The sequence below is a fragment of the Henckelia pumila genome, chromosome 3, assembly GCF_033568475.1.
Source record: "Henckelia pumila isolate YLH828 chromosome 3, ASM3356847v2, whole genome shotgun sequence".
Classification (NCBI taxonomy): domain Eukaryota; kingdom Viridiplantae; phylum Streptophyta; class Magnoliopsida; order Lamiales; family Gesneriaceae; genus Henckelia; species Henckelia pumila.
Window position 1 is genome coordinate 177,930,841 of NC_133122.1, and position 18,266 is coordinate 177,949,106.

General features: G+C 32.2%; 3 protein-coding genes across 3 annotated transcripts; all 3 read right to left on the bottom strand.

Annotated features, from left to right (window-relative positions):
• Positions 1 to 3,672: 3,672 nt before the first annotated feature.
• LOC140890045 (uncharacterized) lies at positions 3,673 to 5,382 on the bottom strand. Its single transcript, XM_073297794.1, has 3 exons — positions 4,490 to 5,382; positions 3,884 to 4,420; positions 3,673 to 3,801 (listed from the first exon to the last, which is right to left on the bottom strand). Exons 1-3 carry the CDS (start codon positions 5,249 to 5,251, stop codon positions 3,673 to 3,675), a joined length of 1,428 nt encoding a protein of 475 aa, XP_073153895.1. The 5' UTR covers positions 5,252 to 5,382.
• Positions 5,383 to 5,624: 242 nt separating this feature from the next.
• Positions 5,625 to 9,879, bottom strand: LOC140892206 (uncharacterized). Its single transcript, XM_073301017.1, has 4 exons — positions 9,074 to 9,879; positions 8,170 to 8,703; positions 7,867 to 8,092; positions 5,625 to 6,121 (listed from the first exon to the last, which is right to left on the bottom strand). The coding sequence occupies exons 1-3, from the start codon at positions 9,827 to 9,829 to the stop codon at positions 7,982 to 7,984; spliced, it is 1,401 nt and encodes a 466-aa protein (XP_073157118.1). The 5' UTR covers positions 9,830 to 9,879; the 3' UTR covers positions 5,625 to 6,121; positions 7,867 to 7,981.
• Positions 9,880 to 14,788: 4,909 nt separating this feature from the next.
• LOC140893100 (putative zinc finger protein CONSTANS-LIKE 11) lies at positions 14,789 to 17,409 on the bottom strand. Its single transcript, XM_073302167.1, has 6 exons — positions 16,786 to 17,409; positions 16,387 to 16,620; positions 15,804 to 16,126; positions 15,544 to 15,723; positions 15,174 to 15,314; positions 14,789 to 15,087 (listed from the first exon to the last, which is right to left on the bottom strand). The coding sequence occupies exons 1-4, from the start codon at positions 17,407 to 17,409 to the stop codon at positions 15,597 to 15,599; spliced, it is 1,308 nt and encodes a 435-aa protein (XP_073158268.1). The 3' UTR covers positions 14,789 to 15,087; positions 15,174 to 15,314; positions 15,544 to 15,596.
• Between the last annotated feature and the right edge of the window lie 857 nt (positions 17,410 to 18,266).

Genomic DNA, 18,266 nt, shown 5'->3' on the forward strand with positions numbered 1-18,266 from the left:
TGTCATATCTATCAATCTCCATCTTTTAATAGTATTTTCACTCATTCTTCTTGTTTTTTTTTAAATTTTTTTTATACTTTGTGATATTGCTTATTTTAAAAGTAACTGCATTGCAATGAAAGGATTTTTTTTTAAAATTGCAATTTTTGATTTCATAAAAAGTTTAATTGTGTGTTCCATTCAAGTTTCTATTTATATTAGATTATGCATCGCGTTGATCTCATGTTGCTGATATGATGTCATATTGAAAACAAATTTGGATGTGATATCAGACAAATATTTTTAAATCTTACGCACGATTCCAAAAATAAATTATTGAAGATCTTATTAATGAAAAGCTTTTTAAGGCTACAATGAATAAGTATTACTCATCATTTTAATTCTTATGCATTATTATTTGTTTCTCGTTAAAATTTCTAGCTCGGATGGATTTAGGATCCTAGGTCCGCCATTGGGGGTGGAGTTTGTTAACGTGAATTTGAACTTAAGTCTCACCATATTTATGTCAATCAAGTATATTTCTAGAATGAAATTACACTAAATAATATTACTTTTTACATTGGGGAAAAAGAATGAAATTTGAGGATAAAGTAGATCCAAGACGACTTTTTTTTGGCAGAGGGAAATATGGCCTACATAATTGGTAAGGTATCTTGTGAATGAAGGTGTCCAACTCCATGTTAAAAAGTTAGTCCCCTTTTAAATAATTTTGATGTAGGCCTACTTCGGTTAAGGGTCAGGGGAATATGATAATTCAGTAGGAGTATCCGTTGAAAAAAACAACGGTAATTTGTAATTCAATCCTTAAACCCAAATATAAATCGGAGATCAGTCTGTATTAGTAAAAAGAATTTATTTAAATTTTTTGTGCCCACATGATTTGTTTCGGATGAAATTGGGTACAAAACATGAAAAATATGGTACAAGTACATGATATTTGAGTATCAATTGTTTATCTGGTACTAATGTAAGATTTTTGAGTACTCAAATATGTAAGCAAATATTGATATAATGACACATTTGTCTTATTAAGACGCCAATCGGTACAAAATATTATAAATACGGTATTAATATATGATATTTGAGTATAAAATGTGTTAGATCTGGTATAAATATATGAATTTTTAGTACTAAGAAAATATTGATATTAATAACACATTTATCTTATTTGGATGGAAATCGGTACAAAACATTGAAAATATGGTACTAATATATGATATTTGAGTACCCAATGTGTGTTAGATTTTGTAAAAATATATGATTTTTGAGTACTCAAACATATGTTGCAAGTTCACATTAATAAAGATGTTTAGATTTTATACTCAAAATCTTATTTTTTGTACTCGATCTTGACCAATTAGTGCTCAAATATCATGTATTTGTATCATATTTTCAATGTTTTGTATCGAATTTAATCCGAAAAAAATAATGTGGGCCCAGGGAGTGCAAACAACTATTTTTCTGACAGAGACTGATTCTTAATTTGACTTTGAGTTTAGGAATTGAACATCAGTTCACCCAACAAACAACCTTTAAATTTTTGTTTCAAATGTGAAAAATTAAAGTTTTACTTTATTTTTGCATGCATTAAATAGTCGCTATGTTTCCATTAAAAATTTATGGGTTCCGACTGGTGTAGTGGAAAATAGGAAGATTGAGATTTCAAACCCTAGGAAAGTAGATTTGGGATTTTCTAGAGTGGGGGAAGGGTAAAAAATATGGGCATGGGCAAGAGGTTGGGGTCACAATGGGCCTGGGCCGTTCATAATTTACATTAGTGCATCGATGCATTTACAGACTACAGTATATTATTTTTAAAAAATTGCCTTTGGAGATTAAGGAAATTTTTTTATAATTAATTTGATTTATATTAAGAGTCATATCATGATCTTTACAATTATTGAGAGAGACTTAACAGTAATTTGTGAAATTATCATACCATCACACCAAGTCGTCGGTCTATTACCTCACACTTAATAAGACAACAGGGATGAAAGGTTTTCAGAAAAACTTAAAATGAGGAATTTGGTGAGAAATAAGAAATTTTGAAAGCAAATTTGATTTTTAAGTAATTGAAATTGTTTAAAATTTCGTTCATAACTAGAGAGGTCTGCAAATATATATGATAGCAACTGGGAGGGACCGACGAAGTATTTGTCTAAGTATAATTTAAACATATTAATAATAGGATAATGCTATGTGTACATAGAGTTGTATATAGAGAGTTATACGTCCTATAAATTAAAAAAGTATATCAATTTTTTTTTAAAATATCTTTATTTTCAATAGTTTGTCTTGCTCAAAAAAACTTTTAACGAAAATATTATTATTTTTTATTTTATTATTTATTGTGCAGTTTTAGGGGGTGTCAAAATTGAACCCGACCCGAGCTGACCAGAAAATTATCGGATTAAGGTTTTGAGGTTTTGGGATTCGAGTTGACCTGAAATATTTGATTTTTTTTATTTTTAACAAAATAATTAAATACACATAATAATCAATATATTTTAATTTAAATACATAATAACAAAATCTCACTTATATAGTTTTATATAATTTAAATTGAAAGTTTAATTGTACGAAATTTAAAATATACTTACTACACAAGATAAAATTTATTTTTAAAAATAAATGTTTTAAAAATAATTATTACATGTGGAAAATCTATGATAAAATATACAATAAATTTTTTTCAAACATATAATATATAAAAATATAGTAAATATTTCTTAATTAATCTATAAGTAAGTACAAAAACTTTTTAAAAATTTCTCAAACCAAACCCGAATAAATCAATAGCGACCGACCCGAACTCGACTAACTCGATCAACCCAAACCTACATGATTTGAGTTTTGATTTTGTTTTTTTTAACAAAATATTAACTATTACACATAATAATAATAATAAATATATTTTAATTTAAATACATAATAATAAAATCTCGTTTATATATGATTTAAATTTGAAAGTTAAATTTTAAAAATTACAAAATATATTTACTAAAAAAATAAACAATTATTATTTTTGTTGAACTCAGTAAAAAGTTATATATATTTTCATAATTATTTTTTAAAATTTTATAAAATAATTATTTTTGTTGAACTCGGTAAGTTAATTCTAAAAGTAAGTAATAGAATAAAAATAATAATATTTTAGAGAAATGTTTTTAGAGTAAGACAAAAAATTGTAGGTTGAAGAAAAAAAATTTTTTAATACTTTCCTAATTTAATTGACGTATAACGCTCTATGTACACATAACATTGTCCTTAATAATATTAGACACCGTTTGATTCCTATAATGAGATGATGTATGATATAAAGATTATAAAATGTTTATAGATATCAAAACAATATATAATAATAAAATTCTCAAAAAGGAGATATTACTTATACTTGCACGAGACTAATTCTTGAAAGGTACACAATATATTCTCAAAAAAGGAGATGTTCATGCAAGTAATTTAACACTTGATATAAACATATATACCAAATCTTGCACGTCTGATGTCGACAAAAGAATCTTTCAAATCCCATAAAACACATACCTTGTCTATCTTATTTTAAAATAGAGAGCTTCTATGTAGCACTTCTAAGTTTTTCGTCAATAAAATTTCAAAATTTTGTTAATAAAAAACTGATAAGTGCTTTTTAAAATCCCTCCCAAACACTAGCTAAGAATGCATGTAAATCAGCTCTTCATCACCGCATTCTCTTATGCTAATTTCCATCACTTTCCAAGAAGAAGATGAAGAGGAAGAAGAAGGCAACACATCACAACAATGCCGTCTCGGCGCGTGCAGCTGACCATTTTAGAAATATGTATTATAATTACTTAACTGTTATATATGAATTGTTCATCAATGAAACCTTCAGATTAATTACCTGTTTGTAGTTGAGCTCCATCTTCTGCGAGTAAACCATCACTTGCTCAAGCTTCCTCGGAGAACCCATGTCGAATGCGCAGTTTTCAGAACCACCCATTCTTCTGTAACTACTCCTCACTCCATCTCCGCTTGACCACACCTTATCCAAGAAAAACACAGGCTGCCGTCGGCATGGATCCGCCTGAAACCCCGCTGTGTCCACCCCATACAAATCGTTCACCCCGCCGCCCTTTCTCCACGGAACGAAAGTCTCCTGTGTTCGCAGTGCGTCGGGCAAGTATACGTGGTGTGGGAAGATCTGAACTGCGTATCCCCAGGAGATGGAGATTGTCCATGAAAACCAACGGTCGTAGCAGACTGCCTGGTGCAGAATTCTCTGAGAATCGATGTTTACTGCTTGGAACAAGTGTTTCAGGGAGTTTATTGTGGTCATGTTGGGGAAGATTGGATCTGTGGCCTCTAAGTGATGGAGGGAGACGAGTGGGGTGAGCGGGTGGGAGGCGAGGAACCCGAACATGTTCCCGCGAATATCCATCTGAATTTGATGATCGTTTCATGTAAGAAGAAGAATTTATATCCGTCAAAATTATATGCAAATTCATACCTGATGGAATCCAGGCTCATGCGTTAATCCAACACCAAGCTCTGTGACGCAGGCATGAACCCTACCATCACTTCCATACAGATGTGGGTACCTTTCCAGGCACGAGTCGAAGATCTTAGCCAGCACCTTGGTCAGAGGATAGCTAATAGCAAAACCAGCTCCACCGAAAGCCATTTCGTACGAAAACAGCTTGTTCTGAATAAAACTTTCAGAATTGGTGCCAATATAATGCCACAAACCATGATCATACTTAGACAGGATCTTTACAAGATTTTCTGGGAAGAAAACCGTGTCATCGTCTCCAAACACGAACCATCTCACATCTGAATGGTTCAGGGCAAAAGTTTCGGACACAACCCGCGCGACACGAATGGCAGACCGGAGACCATTCCGGTACGTGTAGCGGAATCGGGTTGTGTCTCCTGAAATGCATATGGGAGGAAGATCAGAACTTGTGTTACTTGGTGGGATATTTTCTTCCAGGAAAACACAACCCTTCATTTCTTGAGGCCTCCACCAGAGTTTGACGTAGTTTTTTCTGCTAACCCACGACTTCTCGTTTGAGGCTATGCCGAAGACGAGATGTTCGAGGGACGTGGGTGAAGAGACGTCAATTTGTGAAGTGGGGAAACGGGTATTTGCAGTAGGGGTGCTGATAAAATTAGAAGAGATGTATAATATAGTACATAAAGAACACGAAGTTACGAGTAATATCAGTCGAATTGATGTATTGGATTTGGAGGGTGCTTTAAAAAACTGCATATCTTTCTGTAAAGAAGGCAGAATGCAATTGAATTTGCTCTTTCGAGAGTGTTGGAGGTCTTCTTGCACAATTTTTGGATTGTTTCTTAAAGTTTAATTTGTAGCTTATTCTTTTACCCAAAATCATCGGCCATTCTCCCAAGAAAATTAGATGCATCTTCACATGTTAACTTGTGTATTATTTAAGGAAAAAGAAAAGGTTACCTATCAAATTTTATCTCACAGATGTCAAAAGGTGGACCCTCTAATTTTATATTATATTGAGAGAACGATTTAATGGGAATATACTATGAATGTCAATCCCAATACCTCGTAACAAAGTAATGAATACACATGCTAGATCATAAACAGCATAAGAAAGTCAGAGGTTTTAGGGTAAATGACACTCGAAAGTTAATAAATTTATCATAAATCGTAAAGTAAAGCGCAAGTTTCTGCCTATGCCTTTTTGAAGGCTGGCGAACTATAATCTATGAATAAATAAACTAAAATTTACATGGACTCGGACGGGAGGAAAGAAGTGTCAACTGTCAACCCCACGAGTACAGGCCAAAGTAAATTTTTCCAAACTTGTGTGAGCCAGCAGAAACAACAAAGAAGTCAATTGCAAGAAACCTGATTCGGGGCCCTGCCGTGCTTAGATCGATCTTTGTATGGTAGGTTCCACCACATCTGCCTCTTGCCTTCTTCAGATATCTCATATTATTGCGCTTCAGGTCATGCAAAAATGACTATAATGCAAGTGCACATTATTCCAGTGCGTTGATTTTCAGGCGTCGGGTTAGTTGGATGATTCAGATTTAAGCTAATGGTATCTCGCTTTTGTTGAGATTCCAGCCTCCAAGCAAAACAATTTCTGGTAAACGTAATCTGCAATAATGAAAAATTCTAAGATGTCATACCGTGGATACTAGCAATGACGAATTTGAGCAAATGAATATGGATCACATAAGAAGAACATTGAAATTCATGTTGATCCTATCACAAAATGTTCTTTATGTTTCGATGGACCAATTGGTAAGTAGGACTAAGGAGAGACTTCTTGCCAAACCAAAAAAGTTTTAACTTGGCGAACGCCAAAATCCAAACAAATTTGTCATGCCGTGAGAGCCGGTATTAGTATTGAGGCCATCACTTTAAAAATAAAAAAAAAAACGCTTAAATAAGTCGGGTTTTTAAAGTGTTTTTATTAAAATAAAATAATAATAATAATAAAAAAAAGCAAACGCGATTTTGGCGTTTGGAAAAATGTTGAAAAATATTTGTGTTTCTATTTTCAAATATAATTAAAGCAAAAGCTCAAAGAAAGCACTTCTCAGCTTTTTATTCCCAAAATTTTCCTAGAAGCTCTCCCAAACGCAACCTAAGTGTTTTTGTAAAACCGTTTTGTAACAAAACACTACAATTTTTTTAAAAAACGAAGTGTGTTTTTTAATCATTTTGATCTCCTGGCTTCACCCAAACGGGCTTATTATCAGCCAAAGAATCATGCCAACATATAAGAGAACACTAACAACGAACTCCTAAGACACTCCACTGTATATTAACTACCATTCCCCCAATTTTATTTTATATTTATTTATTTATTTTTGAGTTAGGGAGGAGATCGGTACAATGAGGTCCAGAACCCAAGACCTCGTCCCAAATTGGAGAATTGGTGTCAGATAGGCATTACTCCCCCATTTTAAGCATCACTATCAGTTCTTTCCTTATTTTCTATCATATATCTCTTCACACATTTCTAGCACACGAACACAAACCAGTAATTATTATCTTATTTTATATCTCACACACAAATATATATATATATATATATAGATATTAAACATTATCACATATTGTAATAGATATTTCAAGGTATTAAGTAGTTGGACAAGCGAAATAAACATTAATAGAGTGGAGGAAACGTATAAAATTTGTATATAAAAAAATGCAATCAGCGGTAGATGTTGGATGAATTTGATGTGCCAAACCATGGTTGCCAAAAAAATTTCATTGGTCGAATAATCTATCAACAAAAATTATCAAAACCAAAAAAAAGATGCATATCGAAGAGGGGAAAAGGTTTAAAATAGACAATTATTTAAGTTAAGAAAACGGAAATAACAGAAAGACAACTAGAAGCTAGGAACTAATCCATATCAAGTACTCCAAGCTTGTTATAAATATTTGAGAAAATAACTTTTTCGGTCCTCTAACTTGTCAAATTTCGGGTTTTAGTCCATTAAATCGTCAAACTTTGGTCTTGGTGCACCAACTTTTAATTTCTGACTATTTTGGTCAAATTGTTAACATGATGCTAGACACAGAAGCATTTCTCGGCGCCAAAGCTAGCAATTTTTGGTGCTACATTGCTATTTTTTTGACGTCTCGTCAGCACTCCGATGAAATAGGAGGATAACAAAAAAAATCAAAGCCATTATACCAAAGTAAAATTTTGAAAACTAATTGGACCAAAACCAAAATGAGACAAGTTAGTGGACCAAGAAAAATTCCCTAAATATTTTGGATGATTTACGATTGGGAATGTGTTGCAAAACAGATTTATTATCTCCCAAGAACTTAAGGGTGTGATTTTGATAAAACAAATTAGTTCTATTCAAGTGTTTACTTACTTGATGAATAGCACAGTTTCCTGTAAAATTGTTCGCATGGCATGGTCGACACATCCGAAGCATGATTCTTGCCAAAAGACTCCATAATATGAAGTGTGTCCATTTGACATAAAATTTATCCCCGCATAGAAATCAGCTCATTAGTTCCACATTTTCTGATTTGAATAATCATTGTTTCATCAAAAGATACCGAAATATCACAACAATGACGACGAGGCGCCTTCATCTGCAACAGAAGGCTAATTAAATGAATCATCATGGAGCTATGTTAAAGAAAATTGTGACGCATACCAAATTTAATACCTGTTCCACATCAAGGTTTTGCTTGACCGAGAAAACGCTAATAACTTTCAAGTTCTTGATTCCTTTTCCTCTAACACAACTTCCATCGTCATGCCTCGTATAGTTTGTCAAGACCCCAGTGCTATCAGAAACTACATTATTTAGAAAAAAGACAACAGGTCTTTTGCAAGGATCACTCGGGAATTCTCTTGTGTTAAACATAAAATGGGTTGAAGTCACATCTCTGCCTCTATTCCATGGCTTAAAAGTTCTCTGAAGCGAGAGAACTTCCGGAAGAAGCATATTTTCCTCGTACAATTGAATAGCATAACCCCATGAAATCGAAACTGTTAGTTCATTGGTAAGATCATAGCAAACGGTTTGCTGCAATATCCTAGGTGGATCAAAATGTGCAGCTTTGAATAGATATTCCAAAGCATGAATCCTGCTCATGCCAGGAAAGATCGGTTCCACTGCATCTATGTGATGAAGGGAAGCAACAAGCGATAATGGATGTGAAGACAACATCCCAAGCAAATCTCCTCGAATGTCAACCTAAAAATCAATAGAAACCGATAAAGGATAACAATAGCACCTGAATCACTGAATAAGAGCTGATTCTAACTGAAGAAATCTGAGCTTCTTAACCCCACAAAGTAAGTGCATATAAGGCCAAAAATGCTTAAATTTTGATCTGCTTTTGTTACCAAATACAAACCACGGTGAATCTAAGATACCTACAAGTAAAGGAGAATGATGAATACAAGATATAGGTGGAACAGTCCTAGGAATCATTTATCAAGTAAGGTTGCAAAGAAACATATATAAGACGACATTTGCGATATACTACACATAAATTTCACCAACATATATAAAAAATTAGCAATATACGATCACGGAAAATCACAATAGGAAAACATCGCACCTGATGGAAGCCGGGTTCAACTGTTAACCGAACACCAAGCTCAGATATGCAAGCGAAAATCCGAGCATCGCTACCATACAAATGGGGATACCTATCAAGACAAGAATCTAGAACCCGATGCAAGGCCTGAACCAAAGGTGCACTAATAGCATAACCGCCGCCGCCAAACGCCATGTCGAAGGAAAACTTGTCGTTCTGTTCATAAATCTCAGAGCTGCTGCCAATGTAGTACCACCTACCATGATCATACTTGGACAAGATTCTCACTAAATTGTCAGTGAAAAATATGGTGTCATCATCCCCAAAAACGTACCAGAAAACGTCGGGAATGTCGAGAGCAAAAGCATCTTTCACAATGCGGGCGATGCGGTGGCCGGCAGTGAGGTAGGAGGAATTCTGGGGAATGATGATGGGAGGCAGAGTAGGAAAGGAGGAAGGATTGGGTACGGGACGGTCCAGGAAAAGGAAGGTTGTATTGAGGTGGGAAATGGGGTTGTGCCACATCTGGACGTAAGCAGCGCGAGAGGTGAAAGATGAAGCAGATGAGGCGATCGAGAAAAGTAGGTTCTTGATGGTGATAGGCGGAGGATACGGCGGCGACGGCGGGGTCTCGGCGATGGCGAAGGCGGCATCTGGGGGCTGGATGTGGAGGTGGTGGAGATAGAGGAGGAGGGAGAAAGAGAGGGCGGCGGAGAGGAGGAGAAGGGAATCCTTGACGCGGGATGCTGTAAAGGGTCTCGAAATTATTATGGGCATTTCTCAATTTGGGGAAAGACAGACAGAGGAATCAACAGACGCATGTTGGAATTATGGCAGTTGTCGTGCTGCGGTTACTTTGCGCCACGATAGAAAGGGTTATTTGCATTTTCCCCCCTTTACTATGTTTCATTTTCATTCGACCTCTTAACTTTTATTATTTATTAACTTTTTTCAAAACCGTCGAGGAAGCCGATAAAGAAAATGAGGGCAGAAAAGTCGGCTATATTCGTATACTAGTATTTCATCCGTGCGATGCACGGACTATATATCATGTATAATATGGTTAAATTGGATAATATAAAAATTTTGAATGTGAAATTAAAATGTAAAAAAATTAATTCTACAATAAGTAATAAGACTAATGTTAAAAAAATACTTTTAAAAACTAAAAAAAAACTTTTTACACAACGCGATATTATTTTGTATAATTAATGGTAAAAAATAGTATGATTGAACATTTGAACGAACATAGATAGAACATAAAAATAAATCACAAAAAAATTATGCACACATCAACATCTTAAAAATATGATTTCATCGTTTGAGATCTTGTTTGTTTTGATATAGAGGTAGATCTTAACAACGTACTAACCATAGTTTCAGCGCTCAATGCTAGTCTAGAGGGTTTAGTTCACTAATAACATTAAACAAATATGTCATTAATTTGATTTGCAATTGATTGGTGGCTTTTTTTTTTTTTATTGAAGTTGATCATGTTAAATAATATATTTTGCTCGTAAACTATATTTATACATTAAGTTTATTCAAACCAATGTTGGAAATGCTCAGTCAGTTTTGTTAAATTTTAAAATTTTTAAATGTGTGCAGGAAAATCAATATTGCTTTTTTTAAATTTTAGAGGTGGAATTTTCAATTTGAGTGTGATTTTTTTTCGAATCTTAAAATATGTTTTTAAATTTTTTTGAAAATCAGTGATCATAGACGAAATGCTGAAATCTTGGTTAAGATTTATACATACATGGTAAATCAACAACATTGTGTAATCTATATATACATGTATATTTAATATTAATTAGATATTTTAAATGTTTTATTGATATTATGATATATATATATATATATTGTATATAAATATATTTATATTATGTATTTTTTAGGATTGATTTTTTTATATTAGACCCATTATCTAATCTATATATCCATGTATATTTAACATTTATCGGGTATTTTAAATTTTTATTGATATTATGATGCATATGTATATAAATATATTCACAAATATATGATAAATTAGCAATATTATGTATATATATTTTTAAAGTGCACTTTAATTCTAATTATAAGTGTGTTCAAATTGAAAATATTATATATTTCTCATACATGTTGAATTGGAATTGTTTATAAATATTTTTTGTAATTTAAAATGAATATATATGTATATAAATATATTTCAATATTATATAATTTTTAATTTTGTATAGAAATATTGCGATTAGACGATGAATTGTTGATGCTTTAGAAAGAAAATATCACGAAATGATATTTATGTATATAAATTTATGAAAATATTACGGAATTACATTTATATTTAATAATAATATTTCTAGATCTTAAAGGTGTATGTATATAAATTACATTACAGAATTGTGTATATATATCCATATAAATGTATATGTATAAATTTATATTAAACATTTTTCAAATCTTAGATTGGATTTTTAAAAAATATGATGTTTTAAATATTTAGGAAAGCAAATATTATGAATGGAATGCTGAAATCCTGAAATATTATAAATATTCATGTGTAATTTTAAATGAATATATATTTATATAAATAGATGCAAATATTATATAATTTTTAATTACATGAATATTGCGATTAAATTCAGAAATGAAATTGTTTGTAAATAATCCTCCGTAATCCAAATATGTCAAATATGAAGTAATTGAATTAATAATTTGAAAAAAATATATAATTTTTTATAACAATTTATTTTTTCGGTTTTGTTCACAAAATTTTTGTTTTTAGAAACAAAGTTTTTTGGCGAAATTTTACTGAAAAATGACAAATTTGTTTATATATATAATATAGATGTATTTTCATGATTTGAAAAGTAAATAAATATTAAAAAGGGAATGATAAAATCAAAGAATAATTGAAGTAATCATGTGTAATTTTACATGTATATATATGTATATAAATAGATGTAAATATTATGAAATTTTTAATTACATGAATATTATGATTTAATTATGAATTTTTTTATTTTTGTTTTTAGCACCACATTTTTGACAGGATTTTGCCAAAAAATGACAAAAAAATCAATATATATACACATATATATATATATATGTTTGTGTGTGTGTGTTTAATTATATAAATATTGTGATTTAATTCCGTAATCAAAATATTAATAAATGATTTATATTATTGTTAAAACTATAAGTTATTCTATATTTTTTTTTAATTTTTAGATTTTGTTGTATTTAAGAAGGGTCGAGAAGTTAGTAATGATTTTGTATAGTTTTAATTAAAGTACTGATTGTGCATGCTTTTAATTTGCAGTTATAGATAGTAATTTTGTATAGTTTTAATTACGGTTGTGATTTCATATAGTTTTTTTTAATACAAAATTAAGAATTCAAATATTATGCAATTTTTAATTACGTAATATTGTGATTAAGTTTGGAATTTAAATTTTTTGAAAATCATCCATAGTCAAAATATGTCAAATATAAAATAATTAGTTTAATACTTTGAAAAGGTATGATTTTTTAAAATTATTTTTTCCCTTTTTCTTCAGAAAATTTTCATTAACGAATCTTAGGTTGGATTTTTTTTAAATGTTTATTTATGATTTTTAAAATTTTTTAAAGGCGATATTATCAAAAGAATGCTAAAATTAGAGAATTTAGTTATTTTGTACATTTTTTTATCCTAATTTCCTTTTAATATTTAAAATGAATAAAATTATTTATATTTATATATATATAATTAATCAAATTTGAACCTAATAAATATGGTAAAATTGCAAAGGAATAAAAATTCTTACTAATATATATTTAGTTTAAGCATTATATATATATATACATACATATATATATATAAATGATATTGTGAGCAACTATCGTGAGCACATGCTGACGTGACATCATGCACATTTAATAGATGAATGACACATCAGCAGGTGCTCACATGGGTGCTCACGGTTGTTGCTCATAATATCATTTCTATATATATATATAATGAATCAAATTTGAACCTAATAAATACGGTAAATATTGCAAAGGAATAAAAATTTTCTGTTAATAATGTTCTATTTCCAATATTCGTGCTCAGTCTTTCATATTATTCATTATAATATTGCATTCTATTTAAGAAAATTCAATCTCCAAAATTGAAAGACTTTTTAAATTTTAAAATAAAATTAGGTAATTATTTCATTTCGTATATTAAATATTCTATTGTAATTTATTTTAAAAATTCAACGACAAAATTTTTAACAATTTTATATATTTTAGCATTTATTTGATAAATACAAATTCATAAAATTAATAAATCTGTATAGAATGATTAAGAAAATTTTAAAATGATAATTTATTTATTATTTTTACTTTTAGTATTTATTTATCTACTTTTTAATGTGTAAATTTTTTAGCAAATAAAAATATTATAAACTATGTAAATTTTAGTCAATTATATCTGTGAAATATCTTTATCTATTATATATATGTATATATATGGTATGAAAAGATTTGAATGTGTTTCTTTGCATTTAAAATATAAATAGAAATAAGTAGTGTTTTATTTCTTTTTTAGCTAAAAAATTTTGGCGGGATTTTACTATATTTGGCAAAAACTCAGTTATTATATATATATAGATATTACAACGGTTTATTTTTAAATATTGGCCCCGTTTGGATTTGGTAGACATTTTTTTAAAAAAGCACTTTTTTAAGCTATAATTTTTGGCTTTTGAAAAAGCTTTAATTTTGACTTAAAAAAGTGCTTATTTGGTCAACCAAACACTTTATTAAATGAAAAGCACTTAAAAAAGTGTTTTTTTGGCCTAGCTTTTGAAACCAAACGGGCCCATTGTCATGAATTTTAAAAAATTGTCGCAAAATGAAGCTACGAGTTATTAAACCGTCGAACATGCGACCGTTTTACTTAAAACCGTCGCAAAAGGGTGTCACAGATGATTAAATCGTTGTTAGAAGCGACAATTTTTTTCCGTTGCAAATTTTTCTAAACCGTTGCAATTTTAATATATTTTGATTCTCCCGTTTTATTTGCTACGGTTTTAACGTAGTAATTCTTCCGTTTCTGTTTTTTTTTAGTGTATACTAACTCAAGGATCCGAGCCAACTTGAATTATGATCTATTAATTAGATAATTTTGTAAAGAATCAGACATGAAACTGATGATCACACCACCAAACCAATCACTGAACTTTAGCATCACTTAACTTTAGCCTCATAATCAAACCTTACCAAGCACTGAACAAAGAAAAGAACGAGAACAAATCACACACACGCGCACATACAATACATATGAAATTATAACATAGATTATAAATCCAAATGGAGTAGATATTAGATCGAATTACTTATCAATTGGGGGCGAGATCGAGAAGGAGAATAATTACCATAATTTCTCTCTGGTGTGCAGTCACCGGTAGGAGGCTGAGATAAGCGAGCGGCGGTGAGAAATTACCTATACTTGGACGAGTGATCGAAAGGTTGGAAAGTTTGGGAATTCAGGCAAGGTGTTGGAGAAGGAGTACAATTAATTTTTTTTAGTCTTAGAAGGAAAAAAAAATGAAAGCTGAATGGACCTATGTGGGCAGCATATGTAGTAGGCAACCAAGTATATGTAAGTAAAGCCTTAACATGAAAATAAATCCTTGGAGCAATATATCTTGGTCATATATTATTGTTCTGTAACCATATCATGTGTGGTTTATACATTTTAACTTGTATCTTTAAACAAAAATGAATCCATTCAAACTGGGATTCCCTTTTCTCTATATCCCAAAAAAGGAAATTCTACGCTTAAACAACAAAAATTCATGGTTCTCCATCACATCGCATACCAGGTATTGAATCTGTTCAAATTTATTTCACATATATAGCTTTATATCTAAACTAGTTTGACCATAATCAAGAGCAAGTGCGTGTTTGATCAATAGTGAAGGGGACTTCTGCATTAGGAACCCAGAACCACAATATCACTTGAGAAGATCTTTCTGCGAAGAGTGTCGGGAAAAAACTTCGTCTTCTGAAAGCCGATCCTTCAAGATTGGAGATCAGATAAGCATCAATTTAGATTATGCTAAAGAAAAATATCGATATACTTTCATGAAGTCTGCAGTAGTACCTACTAGAAACGATGATAATTAAGGCTGGCTAAGGGATGTCTCGAAAAAATGAATGTGCGCTGGTGGAACTTAGTATATATCTTGATGAACGAAACATGTTACAAGGTGCTTTCATAGGTTCAGCTGCACACTTCAAGTTCCTGTCAGCAGAAACATGTAAAATAGACATGGTAAGATCACATAGATACGAGGAATATAGAAGTGCCTCCGGTAGTTTCCGAAGAAAATGAACAAGAATATATAAGACATGATCATGATTCATGAAGGGTGAATAACTAAACCAAATGATTATTTGCAGTATTATCTATTGATCTTATTGTCTAGATTACAAATCTTAAGAATCACAGTAGGGTAATATATGATATATACCTCTATGGAAAGAAAATGCATATCCTAAGGCGAGGAAAAATAAGTGACTTGGATTAACAATCAGTTGGTCCAGCAGGGTCGAAGTCAAAAGCTTCACCAGACTTGACGAATCTACCTTTAACACGCCTTCTTGTATCTGCTCTTGCTTTACGAGAAGCATATCTTATCTGTTTTCCGAACCTACATTCGAATAAACATATTCACTAATAAAGCACAATGCATTAGAAAGACAAAATGGCAATAACAGTATAAGCACTTACGTTCTTGTCTTCTTTTTTTCATTGTATCTCATCTTGGCTTTGTCCCTTGCCTGAGGACAACTTGGTTCAAAATTAGAATCCCACGGGGATTCACCGGTTAGAAATAACGTCGATAACCCACAGTCTTGATAATCAGCAGCGCTACTTTCCCCGGTTATATTAGACAAAGTTAGCGACATGCTTGAAGGGACTTGTCCACTTGCGAAACCATGGCAGATGTTTGAACTCATGAGCATGCAATTAGAGTTGCTATTCATTGTCGGGATCAAATTAGCAGAAGAGGGTGGGAAACACAAGCAGTCTTGTTGCACGGACGAGGACGCCTAAACATAACATAGGAAGCATTACTTGAAGCATCAAGAAAAGAAATGCATGCATATATGTGTAGACCTAATCACTTCATTTATAGTTGGCCATAGCGGTCTGACTGTTTTAGCAGTCACACTGGGCAGCGGGATAATTCTTGACCCCAGCAATATATATACATGTGACATGTTCTAGATTTGTGATACGAGAAATTAACATTTGAAGTAAACATTGGCATATATAAATGTATAAACAGAGAACAAGGTGAAAGAAGAACCTCCAAAGTACTTTCAACATGCGTGCTATTGGATCCAGTGACAGACAAGTTTTTCTCCATCAACAAACCACCACACGTTCCTCCATCGTCGGATATATTTATCGTCTGGTTTTGCAGATTCTCCAACATTTCGTACCCACTCTCGAAGTTTAGGGCGATTTCATCCATGTCAACACTGTCACATATATCATCAATGTCATGAAGCCCAAGATCCTTAATACTTTCAGCACACCCCTGGTAGTATATAGCCAAGTCGAAGCCAAAGCTAATTTAGCACACAATTAACATCACAGGCCTAAGTTATAAAGCATCAGTACTCGAAAGAAACCACACACATTTCAAATTCTTATCCATGAATTTTAGATTACTTCCACAATTATTACTTAAGATTTGGATCACCTTTGGCAGGGTGGTTGCTTGAGAGAAGAAAGGTGTTTGATCTCCGTTTGATGATGCGTACTTCTGATCCCAAACTTGCGATGACATGAAGCTAGGAGGAAGTAGAGGTGGTATTGGCGGTGGAAACGCCCATGAATCGAACTTGACACACGAGGCAATCTCGTTCAACCTATTAGCCACCATTCCTCCTCCAGCACCACCACAACCACCAGAAGACAAGGATCCTCCCATTTCAACATTTCCATCAACCATTACAGCCCCCTTATGCGATTTACTCGAATCGACAACGGGCGACCAAATCTTGGCGAACTCGACAGGAGAAGGGCATCCACTGTAAAAGTTCAGCTTGAGGCGATCATGCCCCGAGCCAGAGGACCCAACACCAACCACATGGCACCCATTATCACATGCGTGGCAAAAACAAATCTCCTCGTCGAGGCACCTCAAAACCGCAGCCTGCGAATTACACTTATCACAAATGAGGGATCGGAGGTGCTTTCTTGACAAGCAATTAGCTGAGTGAACACATCCATCACACTGCAAGCATAGCCGAGCAGCATCCGATTTGCAATACACTAATGCCCTCACCACCCCACAGAAGTCGCACGCAGGCTGACCCGCCATTAAATCTTTAATCTTTTCCACTGTCTATTGCTTTTTTCACTAGCTAACAATTCACCATTCAATCGCGATTTACTTTTTTTTTTTTTTTTGCTTAACCAAGAAACCGCTGGGATCAACAACCAGAAGGCAGAAATAAATAATCTAACGTATTTTGCAACATAAAAGTGAGAATCCCACCAATTTTATTCGCAGAAAAAAACAAACAAACAAATTGAAGGCACTAAAACAGATTAAATGAATCTCAACTAACCCAACATCCAAGAATTACGATAACGCATTGATGAAAACAAAGTGCACAATGCAGATAGAAACTTTTTTTTTTATTTATATTTGATTCGACAAGAATGCATTTTTATAATTGTATAGAAAGCAGGGAATATATATATATATGGGTTGACGATGAATTGGTGCATATATATTTTATTTTTTTTGAAGGTGCATATTTATTCACGTGTTTCCGATGATCTGGGTAATAGGAACGTGGAGAAATTTGGGCTCTGAAAATAGTTATGATTGCTGATCTGGAAAATGTTTGAAGAAAGAAAAAAGTGAGCTTGAGACTCGCTCAATATATGCTGAGGGGATGGGATTATATTTGTGGCGACAACTTTGCTGCTGAATCATCATCACTCCTGGGGAATAGATGATTTTCAAATCTATAATCTATTATATGTATATATATTGAGCATATATTACATTTTGGTATAATATGATTTACTTTTATAGGGTGAGTGATGAATAATTCAATACTTTGAAAATTGAATATCGGATTTTTATAGATCTCTTCTGTCTTATGATTTCTTTAAAAAAACAAATAGTAAGTATTTTCTACGCTCCAAGTTTTAACATTACTTATA